At 42.6% G+C, this 16,689-nt stretch overlaps 1 protein-coding gene across 3 annotated transcripts in view; it reads right to left on the minus strand.

Annotated features, from left to right (window-relative positions):
• The window catches only part of LOC139172541 (docking protein 4-like), a 93,398-nt gene that overhangs the window by 13,228 nt on the left and 63,481 nt on the right, over nucleotides 1–16,689 (minus strand). For all 3 annotated transcript variants that reach the window (XM_070761694.1, XM_070761693.1, XM_070761691.1), the window contains exons 3-6: nucleotides 12,107–12,214; nucleotides 10,823–10,937; nucleotides 10,573–10,692; nucleotides 6,604–6,793 (exon numbers count right to left, since the gene is read on the minus strand). In XM_070761694.1, coding sequence (XP_070617795.1) covers nucleotides 6,604–6,793; nucleotides 10,573–10,692; nucleotides 10,823–10,937; nucleotides 12,107–12,214 — 533 coding nt within the window. The remainder of the gene's footprint in view (nucleotides 1–6,603; nucleotides 6,794–10,572; nucleotides 10,693–10,822; nucleotides 10,938–12,106; nucleotides 12,215–16,689) is intronic.

A 16,689-nucleotide genomic window follows, 5' to 3' on the forward strand; every position in this document is an offset into this window, starting at 1 on the left:
CCTACAATATATAGGTAGTCCTTCTTTAGTCACCCCAATTAGGATCCGTAACTTGGTCACAGAATGAAGCGGTTGCTAAGTAAAACTGCTCCCCTCTCATAACACCTGACCTCATAAAATATATGGGAAACACCAAACTTTTTAATATACAATTGCTGTTATCGGATCAGCCCAATGCAATCTCTGAGAGTAGCCAAATTTTGTTATACTTTCTGCAAATTTAGGCACACTTTGATTGCCCACAGACAATCCACCATCAATTGTTGAATATTATCTCATCTTTTTAAAATTACTTTATTTATATAGCTTGATTTTATTTGATTGAATTGGATTGGATTTGCCAACAGGGTCCAGTCCAACTCCACCATGTATTCATTGCTTGCTCCAGTTGGTATGAGTGTTTATTTTATCTGCAAGCCTTGAAGTTCAACTGGGAAACCAGTATTCACAATCACTGGTGTGTGTGATCTAGTTCAGGGGTCTCCAACCTTGGCAACTTTAAGCCTGTCGGACTTCAACTCCCAGAATTCCCAGTCAGCAAAGCTTAAAGGCTTAAAGTTTCCAAGGTTGGAGACCCCTGAACTAGTTGTAGAGGGGCCAGGAGACCTTAGTAGACTTAGCCCATCCGCCTGTCACATTCCTGTCCCCCAAGCCTGACATATAGTTTTAAAACTACCTAGAATACATCAGCATTATTGTGCCAATACTTCATTAATCATTGGTAGAACTAGGAGCAACATTAGGTAATAATAGACATACCTAATGAATAAATTATATATTTACATATAGATAAAGATAATATATTAGTTTAAGGATAGCACCGATGTTGGAATAAATTTAGGGTTTTGGAAAGCTCATACGTCAACCAAATAACAGATTAAGATTAGAAATATTCAGGGAAAGACAATAGGGAGAAAGAGGAAGTAGGAAGGAAGTAGTAGAAAAGTAGGTAAGGGAGAAAGGGAGAAAGAAGGTACAGGAAAGAGAGAGAGAGAGAGATGGAGGGAGGGGAGTAGCACAAAATATAGAAGGAAAACAGACGGGTGATAAAACTATAAACGTGTCAATTTGGTATATTTGTTTATGATATTTTGGATAAATACATAAGTGTGTAATGTGTTGATGATATGGTATATGTACGGATGTAAAGTTTGTGAAAAAAAATATTTTAAAAAGTTAATCATTGGTAAAACTAAAAACAGATTGCAAATAAAGTTAGAAGAAGATTTGCAAACCGTAGTGTGGGACAGTGTGTGAAATAAGGTGAATGGTCTAACTGAGAAGGGGATCACTTGATTCTTCATTGCAAAAGGTTAAGCTTTTCAACAGATCCCAGGTTTGTCCTCTCAAGATCCGAAATCCCCCACAAGAGCGAAGGAGGAGAGAAACAGAACCTGCCTTTTCCTTGGAGGGTTTTTGGCCTCTGGCAGGGAGATGTTGGGTGGGTGGGTGGGATTATTCCCCTTGCTTTCTCTGCCGGCAAAACAGCTTTATCGTTAGAACAGAGTCCTGTTGCCTGTGAGCAGGGGGTGGTGAGGCTAGAAAAACCCTCTAATCATGGTATAAAAAGGCAGGCTGTGAGTCAGAGAAGGCCTGGAATAAAAGGGAAAGATCCTATTTCTTGGCTTTGTAGATGGTAATTAGCTCACTCAATGGAGCAGGCAAGTCTAAACTGGTGTTCCTTAACCTAGGTAACTTTACAATGTGTGGACCTCAACTACTAGAGTCCAACTCCGAGAATGTTGGGAGTTGAAATCCACAGCACGAAGCTTATAACTTCAGCCTGATGATGGTGAATGTGATTTCACCAAAACGTCGCATAGACACTCAAAATATTACACGGGGCAAAACCCGAACTCAGAACAATCTACATACATATACCCGTGAAAATCTACGAAAACAAATTAATATTTATATTTATATTTATATTTATATTTATATTTATATATATATATATATATATATATATATATATATATATATATATATATATATATATATATATATCCTATGTTTTTTTGCTGAATTTGAAAATTAAGGGAGACTAGGATAGATCTATTTCGGCCTTATTTTGGCCTCATCAGCTAGCCATACCCACTGGGACTTGAACCTGCAACCTTTGCCTTGTAAGGAAGAGAATTATCCTCTAGGTTACAGTATCCAATCCCTTCAGCTCTGCACCAGGGAAGGGTTACATATTTTTGTGTCGAATCACCCTGGTGTATTGAAGGAACATCACAGCTCCTTATTTGCCTCTCGGCCCAATCCAGGGCCATTTCCAAGGCAGTTAATTTTATTGATAGCCGACAATTCTATCTGTATGTGTCCTATGTTTTTTTGCTGAATTTGAAAATTAAGAGAGACTAGGATAGATCTATTTCGGCCTTATTTTGGCCTCATCAGCTAGCCATACCCACTGGGACTTGAACCTGCAACCTTTGCCTTGTAAGGAAGAGAATTATCCTCTAGGTTACAGTATCCAATCCCTTCAGCTCTGCACCAGGGAAGGGTTACATATTTTTGTGTCGAATCACCCTGGTATATTGAAGGAACATCACAGCTCCTTATATACCCGTGAAAATCTACGAAAACAAATATATATATATATATATATATATATATATATATATATATATATATATATATATATATGTTTTTCTTATGTCGGATCACCCTGGTATATTTTTAAGGAACGTGTATATATATATATATATACACACATACATACATACATACATACATACATACATACATACATACATATATATATATATGACGGTCTTGGTATATTCGGGTTTCTTCCCATGTAGGATTTGGAAATTTCTGGTGATATTTCAACGAGGTCTCACTCGTCATCTTCAGGCTGGTGTTTCTGTCCTTGTTCTAAGGCGAACACTGCGAGACCTGAGCTGCCTTCCTTCTATAAATACTGGTGGCTGGGTGTGGTTTGATGGCTCAGCAATTGCCTGATGTGTAGAAACTTCCTGGTGAGTCAGTGGGGTAACAATTGGGGTTGTTGATGTAGCTGAGGTATGCTGATTAGTTAATGGTTGTAGATTAGGTGTGATATCCTGAGTAGTTGGAACTTGCAGGCTACTTGATTGTTTTACAATGTGTGTTCTGAGTCTGGTTTCTATGGCTGGGATACGTTTGAGGGCTGGTTTCCAGATGTCTGGTAAGCGAGAGGTATCATCCCGCTTGTTCATATTTTGGGGATGTTTTTCTATCTCGATGTGTCTCGCAGTGTTCGCCTTAGAACAAGGACAGAAACACCAGCCTGAAGATGACGAGTGAGACCTCGTCGAAACATCGCCAGAAATTTCCAAATCCTACATGGGAAGAAACCCGAATATACCAAGACCGTCATACCTGTACCCGTGAAAATCTACGAAAACATATATATATATGTGTGTGTGTGTGTGTGTGTGTGTGTTTTCGTAGATTTTCACGGGTACAGGTATGACGGTCTTGGTATATTCGGGTTTCTTCCCGTGTAGGATTTGGAAATTTCTGGCGACGTTTCGACGAGGTCTCACTCGTCATCTTCAGGCTGGTGTTTCTGTCCTTGTACTAAGGACAAAACCCGAACTCCGAACAATCTACATACATATACCCGTGAAAATAGCTTCGTGCTGCTGTAAATATGGAATGTTTGCAACTACCATTTGTTCCTTATATATAGTGTTGGTGGTGGAGATTTGGTTTGAATGTAGCAAATAGATTGGGTGACTATATTTTAGTGATTTGATTGGTTGGTGGAATCACAATTACTTGAAGGATTGACATGGTGATTATTATGATATGTGTTTTTGTTTAAGGCTGGTTTCCAAATCTCTGGTAGGCGGGACGTGTCATATGGAATATTTTGAAAATAATGCATTGGAGCAATCTAAACACAAACCTAAACTTTGGCTGAGATATGTAGATGACACTTTTGTAATTTGGTCACATGGAAAAGAAAAACTAGACAATTTCCTCACACATCTCAATAGCTTACACCCCAAAATACAATTTACTATGGAAACAGAAGCCAATGATCAACTTCCCTTTCTGGATGTCCTAATCTATAAAAAACCCAATGGCACCCTAGGACACACCATCTACCAAAAGAAAACCCATACCAACCGTTATTTAAATGCACACTCCCACCACCACCCCGCACAGATCACCTCAGTAGCCAAAACTCTCATCACCAGAACCAAACGCCTAGCTGACCATGAGCACTTAAAAACTGAATTGAACAAACTCAAAGATGTATTAATTTCTAATGGATTCGAAAGGAAAACAATTACAAACCTAATAAAAAAAGAGACACCCCCCAAAAATCAAGACCAAGAACAGGATAATGGTACCACCCTCCTCCCTTACATCAAGGGCACCACAGACAAAATTAGTAAAATTCTACACAAACTTCATTTGTCACTAACCAAAAAATATCAAACATCCTAAGAAACCCAAAAGATAAAATCCAACTCGAAAACCAAGGAATCTATGAAATCCCTTGCAAAACATGTGCAGCCACATACATTGGACAAACCAATCGAAGAGTGAGCGCACGCATTGCAGAACATAAGAATGCAGTTAAAAAAGAAGAAAAGACATCTTCCCTTGTCCAGCACATTAAAAAAACAGGGCACGAAATTGACTTTGAAAAAACTAAATTACTTTCCAAAACAGAAAATTTATACAGAAGAATTACTATGGAAGCCATAGAGATAGAGAAGCACCCTTTCAGCATGAACAAACGGGATGACACGTCCCGCCTACCAGAGATTTGGAAACCAGCCTTAAACAAAAAAACATATCATAATAATCACCATGTCAATCCTTCAAGTAATTGTGATTCCACCAACCAATCAAATCACTAAAACATAGTCACCCAATCTATTTGCTACATTCAAACCAAATCTCCACCCCCAACACTATATATAAGGAACAAATGGCAGTTGCAAACATTCCATATTTACAGCAGCACGAAGCTTAAAACTTCAGCCTGATGATGGTGAATGTGATTTCACCGATCACCATCATCAGGCTGAAGTTGTAAGCTTCGTGCTGCTGTAGATATAAGGTTCCAGAGGCCACTGAGAAGTGCCCGGCTGTTTCAGAAGGTTATAGCCGCCCGCCGCCGCCCAGCAGAGTGCTGTTTTTGCGATCGGCAGTGGTGTTTTCGGCCGATCTGGAGGCTGAAATGGAGGTGCGGAATCCCAATAGGGAATTCCATGGGCTTTGACGTCACAAAGACGTTTCGGCCGACCAGGAAGGATGTCTTTGTGACATCAAAGCTCCGCCCATGGAATTTCCTATTGGGATTCCCCACCTCCATTTCAGCCTCCAGATCGGCCGAAAACGCCGCTGTCCATTGTAAAAACAGTGCTCCGCTGGATGCCGCCGCCCGGCTGTAACCTTCTGAAACAACCGGGCGCTTCTCGGCGGCCTCTGGAACCCAAACCCAAACCCAAACTTTTGCCGAACTTCTTGGTTCGGCGTACAGGAGAACGCAGAGAAGCCCCCCAGCTGTTTCAGAATGTGACAGCCGGGCGGCTGCGCTTCTCGGCGGCCTCCCGAACCCGAAAAGTTCGGGTGAACGTTGAGAAGCCCCCTGGCTGTTTTAAAAGGTGACAGCCAGACGGCAGCACCCAGCGGAGCGCCATTTTGCGATCTGCGGTGGGTTCATAAGCCGGAAAAAGTTTGTAACAAGAGGCAAAAATTTTCTGAACCTCGGGTTCGTATCTCGAGATGTTCGTATCACGAGGGGTTCGTATCATGAGGTACCACTGTATATGGCTAGCTGATTAGAGCAAAATAGTTTGAAATAGATCTATACTAGTCTCCCCTCCTTTTCATTATCAACAAGAATATGTTACATATATATATACGTGTGTGTGTTGTACGTGTGTGCAGAGGTGGACTGCTAAGGTGGAATGGTGAAGTGTGTTTGCCCCCGTGGCTCTGAATGCTAGCGGAGTCCAGCACAATTATGCTACTGCACCTGTGTGTCCGCACATGATTTCGCTCCCTGCCCAGGTGCGGTAGCATAATTGCGCTGGACTCCGCTAGCACTCAGAGCCACGGGGGTGAGCACACCTCACCATCCCACCTTAGCAGCCCACCTGTCTCTCTCTCTCTCTCTCTGTATGTGTGTGTGTGTGTGTGTGTGTGTGTGTATAACATATTTTTGCTGATAATGAAAAGGAAGGGAGACTAGTATAGATCTATTTCAAGCTATTTTGCTCTCATCCTTAGGAATGAAAGCTGGTTGGGTGAATTTGGATTAATCACCAGGAAACAGTGAGTTCTAGTCCCAGCTTAGGAATGAAAGCTGGCTGGATGACTTTGGGCCAGCAGTGAATTTTCCACAGCTGCTTTATAGCATTGTAAAATAGAGTTGGGCTACAAGAGTGATTGCCACAAAATCAGACCATCTGTGCCATATCCAGTGTGTAGGACTTGGAAAGCCATACTTTCATCCACCCTGGAAGCACCTTACTTCACCCTGCATGACAACGCCTTCAAGATGACCTGACTTCTGGGCCAAAGGAAGATCAGGAAAGGTGCCAACCCCCCCCCCCCATCACCCAGATGATCCAACTGCAGACATACCGGCCAGCTTCAAAGGTGAACCGTGTGGCATCTCGTCCGTAGCGGCGCAGGGAACACAAAGGCCAGGAAACCAGCTTGATCCGGGGATTGTGCATATCCCAGAGGTAAATGTTTTCATGGGTGATCTGCAACTTGCATTCGCCATAGATGTCCAGGTTGGGGCAGGGCAGGAGGAAAACGTTGAACCGGTCTGCAAAAGGGGATGCAAAAAATGGCTCAGGATCTCCAAGGCTCCTTAATCTGGCTTCCACCCAACACTTGACCTAAGCAGCAGCAAAATCCTCCCTCCTCTCAGTTCCCAGGCTCCAAGTACGGGGCCCAAATTAGAGCAGAGCGGAGCAGAGCAGAGCAGAGCAGAGCAGAGCAGAGCAGAGCAGAGCAGAGCAGAGCAGAGCAGAGCAGAGCAGAGCAGAGCAGAGCAGAGCAGAACAGAAGTGTTGGAAAGGACCTTGGAGATCTTCAAGTCCAACTCCTTATTCAGGGAGAAAAATCTGTACCATTTCAGGGAAATGGTTGTCCAATCTATTATTTTAAAAAAATCTACTGATGGAGCACCCACAACTTTTAGAAGCAGGCCATTCCACTGATTAATTGTTCTGTCAGGAAATTCCTTCTTATTTCTAGGTTGCTTCTCTCCTGGTTTAATTTCCACCTGTTGTTTCTTGTTCTACCCTCAGGTGCTTTGGAGAATAGCTTGACTCCCTCTTCTTTGTGGCAGCCCCTAAGATATTGGAAGACTGCTATCATGTCATCCCTACTTCTTCTTTTCATTACCCAGTTCCTGCAACCATTCTTCATGTAATAACAATAACAATAACAACAGGGTTGGAAGGGACCTTGGAGGTCTTCTAGTCCAACCTCCTGCTTCGGCAGAAAACCCTACACTACTTCAGACAGATGGTTTTCCAACGTCTTCTTAAAAACCTCCAGTGTTGGAGCATTCATAGCTTCTGGAGGCAAGCCATTCCACTGATCAATTATTCTAACTTGTCAGGAAATTTCTCCTTAGTTCTAGGTTGCTTCTCTCCTTGTTTCATTTCCACCCATTGCTTCTTGTTCTACCCTCAGGTGCTTTGAATAACGGGTAGACTCCTTCTTCTTTGTGGCAACCCCAGAGATATTGGAAGACTACTCTCATTGTCTCCCCTAGTCCTTCTTTTAATTAAACTAGCCATGTCCAGTTCCTGCAACTGTTCTTCATATGTTTTAGCCTCCAGGCTCCTAATCATCTTTGTTTCTCTTCTCTGCACTCTTTTCCAGAGCCTAAATATATTTTTTCCATCACGGTGACCACATTATTCCAAGTGTGGCCTTACCAAAGTATTATTAATTGTACCTTAATTTTGATCCCTTTCACTTTGTCTGTTTTTTGGCTTACAGTGGAAATCTTTGTTAAGGCCCACATCTTGATCTGCCCATGATTTGGAGATTAATTTGTCAATCTTCACTACCCAACAGGGTTTCCAAAATTCTTCTAACAACTGTTTTTTCCTGAGCCTTTTAAAAAGCAGTTTGTAAGTTCTACTGTTTAACAAGTACTGTATCTTTATTATATTTCATAAACAAACATTAAAATGCAAATTAACATAAAAGGGAAAAGGGGAATAACAGGACAGAAAAATACACTGAGCAAATAAAAAATAAATGTGGCTTCCCGAGTTTTTCAGTACAAAGAAAAGACAGCAACCCCTGTCTGGTTTAAATTAATAGTCTATAGTTAAATTAACAGAAAGAACTAAAAGTCAACACGAAAAAGAAACCAACAATGCTCTTATTTTTTATTTTCCCTATTTTAATCTAATATATAATATGTATAATCATATACTTGAAAAACCTTAACCCTAACCCCAATATTTCTCTAATCAAATCAGATTTAATCCTCAAAACCCAAAATCAAAAGTTGATTTTTCTCCTTGTCATATAAGAATTCTAACATTGTAACAGAATTTTATACAGCTTGGGACAGGTGGTATAACTGACTTAACCAAAATAATCATCTAAAACTATAAAAACAACATAAAGAAGAATTAACCTCTTATCCCCCTACATGGACCAGAAGGAACTGAGTGGAAATATGTAATTTTAGAAATTTACCAACAAGTAAATAGATTTGAGCAATCTATCTGTTGTTGAACTGACACAAAGGAAAGAATGAAAGAAAAAGTTGTCTGAAATGTACACAAATAATATTTCAATAGAACTAAACAAGACTTGAATTACATCAACATAGACAAAAATATATAATTTTACAAATCAACTAAGTACATAATTTTAAGTAATTTATTTGATGTTGAATTGACACAAAGGATAGAATGAAAGTAAAAGCTATCTTAAATGTACACAAATAATGTTTTAATAGAATCAAATAAGATATGAATTGTGTTAACCTAAACAAAAATGCCATATATACTTAGGACCAGGGGTGAGCTGCTGCTCGAACGAGGGGGGGATGCAGTGGGGTAGCAAAAATGGAGCTCCACCCCAGAGGCCCCAATTTGCACTGAAAGATGTTGAAAGAAAATGCATAAGCCACAGCCACAGTGTGGTAGTAAAAATTTTGGTAGCCCTTCACTGCCTAGGATGTACTGTATTTATAAACAATCGATTGACTGTAGAGGATAAGGGTCAATAGAATGGTTGACATTAATGTGGAATATCTTCAATATAAACATTTATGCATGTATGTATGTATGTATGTATGTATGTATGTATGTATGTATGTGCCTGCCTGCCTGCCTGCCTGCCTGCCTTCCTGCCTATCTATCTATCTATCTATCTATCTATCTATCTATCTATCTATCTATCTATCTATCTATCTATCAATATACTAGGGTGATTCGACAAAAATGTGTAACTCTTCCCTGGTACAGAGCTGAAGGGATTGGATACTGTAGCCTAGATGTTAATTCTCTGCCTTAAAAGGCAAAGGTTGCAGGTTCAAGTCTCAGTGAGGGTATGGCTAGCTGATAAAGCCAAAATAAGGCCGAAATAGATCTATCCTAGTCTCCCTTAATTTTCAAATTCAGTAAAAACATGTGACATATATATATATAAATGTAAATTTCAGAGATTTCAAATTTCAGGTCTCGCTGTGTTTGCCCCAGCACAAGGACAAAAGCACCAGCCTGAAGATGATGAGTGGGACCTTGTCGAAACGTCGCCAGAAATCTCTGAAACTTACACGGGTGTATGCCGGCCCTCTCCGCAGATTCATGTGTATGCATGTATGTATATGTGTATATATATATATATAATTCAGCAAAAAAACATGTGACACATATATATATGTTTTCGTGGATTTTCACGGGTACATGTATGATGGTCTTGGTATATTTGGGTTTCTTCCCGTGTAGGATTTGGAAATTTCTGGCGACGTTTCGATGAGGTTCCGCCTACCAGACATCTGGAAACCAGCCCTCAAACGTATCCCAGCCATAGAAACTGAAATCAGACTTGGAACACACATTGCAAAACAATCAAGTAGCCTGCAAGCTCCAACTACTCAGGATATCACGCCTAATCTACAATCATTAACTCAGCATACCTCAGCTACATCAACGATCCCAGGTGTTACCCCACTGACTCACCAGGAAGTTTCTACACAGCAGGCAATTGCTGAGCCATCAAACCACACCCAGCCACTAGTATTTATAGAAGGAAGGCAGCTGGGTGGGGGGGAGGATGGACTGGGGAAATGATGGAGCTGGCTGAGATGGCAGAATTGACTGCTCTCGTGATCAAAGACAATAATGAATAAACTGCTTGCGATTGGAGGCCAATATTAGAATTATTTTTTTTTAAAAAAATTAGTCAGACATACAAACACAAAAATAAAAATATAATTGCATGTGTGTGTGTGTGTGTGTGTGTGTGTGAAGGCTGCATCAAAAGCAAAAACTGCACATGTCCCCGAATCCTTGGGGCCTACTTCCCAGGTTTGGACTGGCCAAGGAATGACACCTGTCTTACCTGTTTGCTCACACTGAACTCCGGGCGCCAGCAGATCCGGCTCGCCGAGGCTGATGTCGTTGAGCCGCGCCCCCAGGCATTCCACGGACAGCGTTTTGTACCATTCCTCGGCTTCCAGCTCTGCAGAGACACACAAGCAGCATACAGGCTCATGGTTATTCAGGGCAGCCCCACCCGATCCCCTCCAGCTTTGTCAGCCGTTGCTCCAGAAGCAACTTGAAATTCCGCCGTTCCAGCAGCCGCTTCCCACCTGATTCACAGGTGAACGTCCGAGCTGAGTCGTCCATAAATATGATTGCCACCGCTTGCCGTTTGGTCTCCTTGGGCAGCCTCGTGATACATTTCACGTTGCTGATCTCTGTGACCTGGAAGAGAAACCAGATTCTGCATGAAAGCGCCTCCCAGCAACGTCTACCACTGCCTGCCTTAACTTGGTTCCTACACAAACTGTCTTATGATTGGACCTGGAGAAGAAAGTTACCATTAGGATTTCAATTTCAGCAGAAAGAAAAGGATTTAGTTCTGCTTAGCTCCTTGGACCTCCCTGTATCTACGGAGAAGGGCGGCATAGAAATCTAATTAATTAATAAAATAAAATAAAAGATGTGGGTAGAAAGGATGATAGATGCTGAGCAAAACAGACAGCTTGGCTGGATTAAGCCACTGGAACTAGAAGTCTTCATTTTCAGCTATTTGAGTGAGTTTGAAAACACTTCATTTTTGCAGAGCTACCAGCCACGGCTCAGCTTGGAGTGAATATCTAAGTTGAATTGGGATGATTATCAAAAGCCAGGCAATGGATGGATCCACTTAGTACTTGGATGGGAGATTACACCGGCTTCCAGAAGGCAGTGCCAAGCCACTTCCTGGCATTCTGCTCTCAAAGTCACCAGCAACAGTTTTACCTTGCCACTTAGGATCTCCTTGAGTCAAAAGGAACCTGATACCATTTTGGCCAGAAGAACATTAGGCTAGTTGGGAGACACACTTTCAAGCTCATAGGGCAAAGGCTAGAGACTGGGCCCCAGAAAGGAGCTGGGATGCATAGAGTTTGGGTCAAAGACTTGGCGGGCGGCCCAGACAATGGGACAAGAGCTTTGGAAGCCACCGAAGAAGCCAGAACACACTGGCAGGGAGAAGGGATATTATGAAAGGACCACTCCCTGGAACACATAAACAAGGTTATTTTTTGCCACAATGCTTCCCTTGGGCAAGTATGTTTTTCCAGCCGGCAATGCACATGAACCACGATGGTGCCCCAGGGAAGCATTTAATGGTAATGAGAATGTCACCGAATGAGGCAATGATGCTGAATTGGAGCAGGCAAATTGCAAATGGGCTCTGGAGTCTTGCCTGCTCCCTCCCTGTTCTCAGAAAGGGGCAAGGGCTCTTCCTGATGCTCTCCCTTGATGATCCCCAGCCTGGGTCCTCCCAGATATGTTTGGATAATACTGATGGTGAAGTAGAGTCCTAAGGCATCCAGAAGGAAGTTGGCAACGGCTCTTCTAGATCAAGCAAGTTGGGAAGAGCTCACCTTTGGGCATCCTCGTAAACACACCGACTTTTCATCTGGGTATTTCTCCAACCTTTGGGGACCTTTGCTGGAAGATTTCCGAAACACCAGCCAGCAACGGCGGTAAATCTGAGTCAAAGAGAGAAAGGGGAAGGAGGAGGAGGTGTTTCTATAAGCAAGATAAAACTCAAGGGAGCAATGCTGCACCTGCCACCTTGAAGAGTTGGAGATCAATTGGACTGCCATTTGTCTGAAATGATGTAGAGCAGTGATGGCGAACCTATGGCACGGGTGCCACAGGTGGCATGTGGAGCCATATCTGCTGGCACGCAAGCTGTTACCCTAGCTCAGCTCCAACGTGCATGTGTGTGCCGGCCCACATTTTTGGCTCACACAGAGACTCTGGAAGGGCATTTTTGGTTTCCAGAGAGCCTCTGGGGGGATGGGGGAGGATGTTTTTATCCTTCCCTGACTCCAGGGAAGCCTTTGGAGCCTGGGGAGGAATAAATACGAGCCTCCTGGGCCCACCAGAAGTTGGAAAACAGGCCGTTTCTGGCCTCCAGAGGGTCTCTGGGATGGGGAGAAGCTATTTTCACCCTCCCCAGACATCGGAGTATGGGTGTGGGCACTCTTTTGGCACCCAAGAAAAAAAGGTTTGCCATCACTGGTGTAGGGCGTCCTGCTTGAGCTGGGCATTGGACTAGATTATCTACAAGGTCCCTTCCAACTCTGATAATAATAAAGAATAGTAATACCCATATGGATGCTCATGAAATGCACCTTCAGGAATACGTTTGTATTTTTTACAGCCACAGAGATTGTGAAGCAGACAGAGGTTGGGTGTTCCGACATCTTCATGCACCCTAAATATTAACTGTGCTTTAATGCAGACGATTGCGTAGCTCCAGAGTTGTGAATCAAAAGTCATTAATTTCACTGAATTAATTTTTTGCAGGTTTTTTTTCATTTTCCAATTCATTTTTCCAGAGTCCGAGGGCCTGTTGGCTGTGGAAATCTGCAGACTGAAGTCCACTCAGCTTAAAGTTGCTATGGTTTGAGAAAAACTTTCCAGCAAATTTAGCCACTCCAGGAATATTGGATTACAATGCCCATCATCCGACACCCTAGCTCGGAGGAAGGAAAATATTTCTAAATGCTAACCAGGGGTGGGCAACAGGCAGGATGGGGTGGAACACAGTTCCACCAACGGAAATGAAGCTGTGTGCCCAGCTCCAGCTGACCATCCCACCCTCCCATCCTCCTCCTCAGAAAGCAGCAGGGAGACCAGCACCAGCAGGACTTGCAGGGGGCCCATTTCCTCCCCCCTCTTTTCTCAACAGCTGATTGGCAACCGTTCGCCCAGTTACCCAGCCTGAGGCAGGGGGGGCGACCCAGGAAGGAGAGCGCGGGAAATGCGAAGCAAATTGTCACCCCAGCGAGCGACATTGGGGAGGTTGTAAGTCGAGGACTTAACAGTTCACTTGCACAATGATGAACTTTCAAGCCACTCCCACCTGGTCACATGGCAGGCAAGCCACTCCTACCCAGTCACATGACCATCAAGCCACACCCACAAAATAAGCGACATCCACAGTGTGGCAGTAAATATTGTGGCTGCCCATTACTGATGCTAACCATTCACTAAACGTCCCGTGGCCACCATGCATAGCCAGTCTCTTGCTGTCTCGTGCAGGGTTGTCAAACCCGTGGTGTCACAGTGGCATCATGTGATGTATCAGGACTCCCCCCTTCCCTAAACTGAGTGGGAGGTGGGGCCAGCATGTGACACATCTGAACCATGGACCACACGTTTGACATCCCTGCTCTAGTACCTGGCCCATTATCTCATTTCACACTGTGTCAGAATAAACAGCATTTATTCTCTAAGTCAGGGTCAAGTCTCCAAAAGCACGAAGGAATCTAAAGGAGTCATAGTGGCACAATGGTTAGAGCGAAGTACTGCAGGCTGCTTCTGCTGGCTGCCGGCAATTTGGCAGTTCGAATCTCATCAGGATCAAGCCTCCATCCTTCTGAGGTGGGTCAAATGAGGACCCAAATTATTGGGGGCAAGAGGCTGACTCTGTAAACCACTGAGAGGGGCCTGCAAAAGCAATGTAAAGCGGTATATAAGTCTAAGTGCTATTACTAAAGGATGGCACAAACGAGGCCAGATACGCACATCATGGCATCAACAACCAACCGATAGGGCTTACATCAAATGTCATTAACCAACTGATGTAAATTGCCCATCATGATGAGTTTATCCTGACTTACAGATCATAATGCTATTTATTCTGATATAATATGAAATGAGATAATAGACTAATCATTAGAGGGCAAGAGACTGGCTATCTGTGGAGGTCAATGGCTCCATGGTTAACGTTTAGAAATGCATTCCTCCAAGCTGGGGTATCAGGGGATAGGCATTTTGTCACAACACTTAAGATTGTGTCAAGCGTAAGAGACCAGGTCCACATTATAAGCCCAATTAAGCTGATTTGTTGTTAAAAATCTGTGCACAGGACTCCTCTCAACCAATGACTTAGCATCTGCTTGGAGTTAGATATAGGTAAACAGCACTCCAGGAAGTGTGGACATACTACGCTTATGGCTATGTAGGGATTCTAGAAGGCTGGTTTCTCTTTTCACACTGACCCCAGATTCTACCCCTCCTTCTATAGCAGTGGTGGCAAACCTTTTTTGGTTCATGTGCCAAAAGGGTGTGTGTGCATGCACATGTCTATATCCCTTCCCTCCTCCCACGCATGCGTATCCCTGGCGCATGCACACAATCTGTCCCCAACTGAGACCCAACTGAAGCCTGGGACGGTGAAAAAGAAGCCAAACAGGCAAACCCGAATTTCAGAAAAATGGGCTTCCGGTTTGTCTGTTGTGTTGTTTTTGCATTTCAGAGGGCTCAGGGAAGCTGAGTACATTGGGCAAATTGGAAATCCGTTTTCTGAACTTCCGGTTTGCCCTTTGGGCTGTTTTTTTGCACTCCAAGCCTTCAAGGAAGCTTTCCTGAAGCATCCGGAGGGCGAAACGGCCTTCCCAAGCCCAAAAATCAGCTGGATAGCATGCGCATGCGCTCTGGAGCTGACACAGGGCAATATTTCACATGCTCTCAGATGTGCCATAGGTTCACCATCATGGTCCTATAGGTTGATACACAGGATTATATGCAGGCCAAAGGTTTGGGCTGTGTAGCTCAGAAGTTTTACATCTCAGCAAGGAGATTTTCTGGAGGCAGAGACTGAGCTGCACAAGGTCTCCTGCCAGTCTGATATCCATCTTTTCTCCCCACATTTGACCCGACACATAATTGAATGATATGGTGGACTGGGCTTAGTTTACTTCTCATAATAACAGAATACAAATGATATTACAAGATAAAATGATTCCTCTAAAGAACAACTTTTTATGGAAAAATGGTAGAAAAACAGCCAAATGATGTCTGCACAGAGGTACCTTTCTATTGTGTCCCCTTTTTATTGTTTAAAATAAATTCATCATCTGATCAAAGAATTTTGATTATTAAAGATATGATTGTATTTTTTTAAAAAAATAAATTTTTATTATACAAGGATTAAAAAGAGCAGACATATAGTATTGTACATGTTATATCTTTCACAGTATAATTATTGTTTGTCAAAGATATGATTGTAATAGTAATAATAACAAATATTAAGCTACTTTAACAGCTCTCCTCTTAAGTTTTTACTAGTCCCAGACTGTGAGATTAAATTTTAGATAATACTGATGATGATGATGATGATGGTAAAGGTATAATGTTGAATTTATTGGACCTGAATATTTTGACTTTGCAAAAAAGCCACCTTAAAACGACTACGTTTTTACCAGTCACACAAACTGTGAATCAAACTGAAGATTAAATCTATAATAATAATAATAATAATAATAATAATAATAATAATAATAATAATAACAACAACAACAACAACAACAACAACAACAATGAAGAGAAACAACTGGGGGAAAAATAACAAAATATTGTGGCTTGCAAATTGAAGCTGAGTGCTTGTGGAGGAAGAAATCAATGGTTGCATTTGGAGCCATACCCAAAGGGTTGCCAAGAGACATGGAAAATTTGAACTTATTCTGAGGTTGCAAAAAACCCGCCCCGCTCTACTCAGAACTGCCTATATGCTCTATTTAGACATTACCTTAACAGCTTAATAGTTTTTACCAGTCTCAGACCGTAAAAATTAACTGAATAACAATAACAACCACAAATTCCAATTGCACACCTTTTTGGCACTGAGTGCCCAAACCAGAATGCGCATGTGTGCATACCAGAAACCCGAAGACCAGCTGGCCGGTGCATGCATGCCTAGTTTTTGGCTGTTTTTGGCCATTTGGGGGGCATTGTTTGGACTGTTTTTAAGTCAATTTCTGGCTGTTTTTATCCCCAGGAATGATCTAAAAATGACTGGAAAACGGCCTGGAAAACAGACTGAAAATGCCCCCCAAATAGCCCCCCAAAGGCTGGAAAAGAGCCTGGTTTTTGGCCGTGTTTAGGCAGTTTTGCACTGCAGTGAAGACCAGCTGGTGACGGCAGGGGTGTCCACAGAGAGAGTTCAGCG

This window comes from Erythrolamprus reginae, chromosome 9, assembly GCF_031021105.1.
Source record: "Erythrolamprus reginae isolate rEryReg1 chromosome 9, rEryReg1.hap1, whole genome shotgun sequence".
Classification (NCBI taxonomy): domain Eukaryota; kingdom Metazoa; phylum Chordata; class Lepidosauria; order Squamata; family Dipsadidae; genus Erythrolamprus; species Erythrolamprus reginae.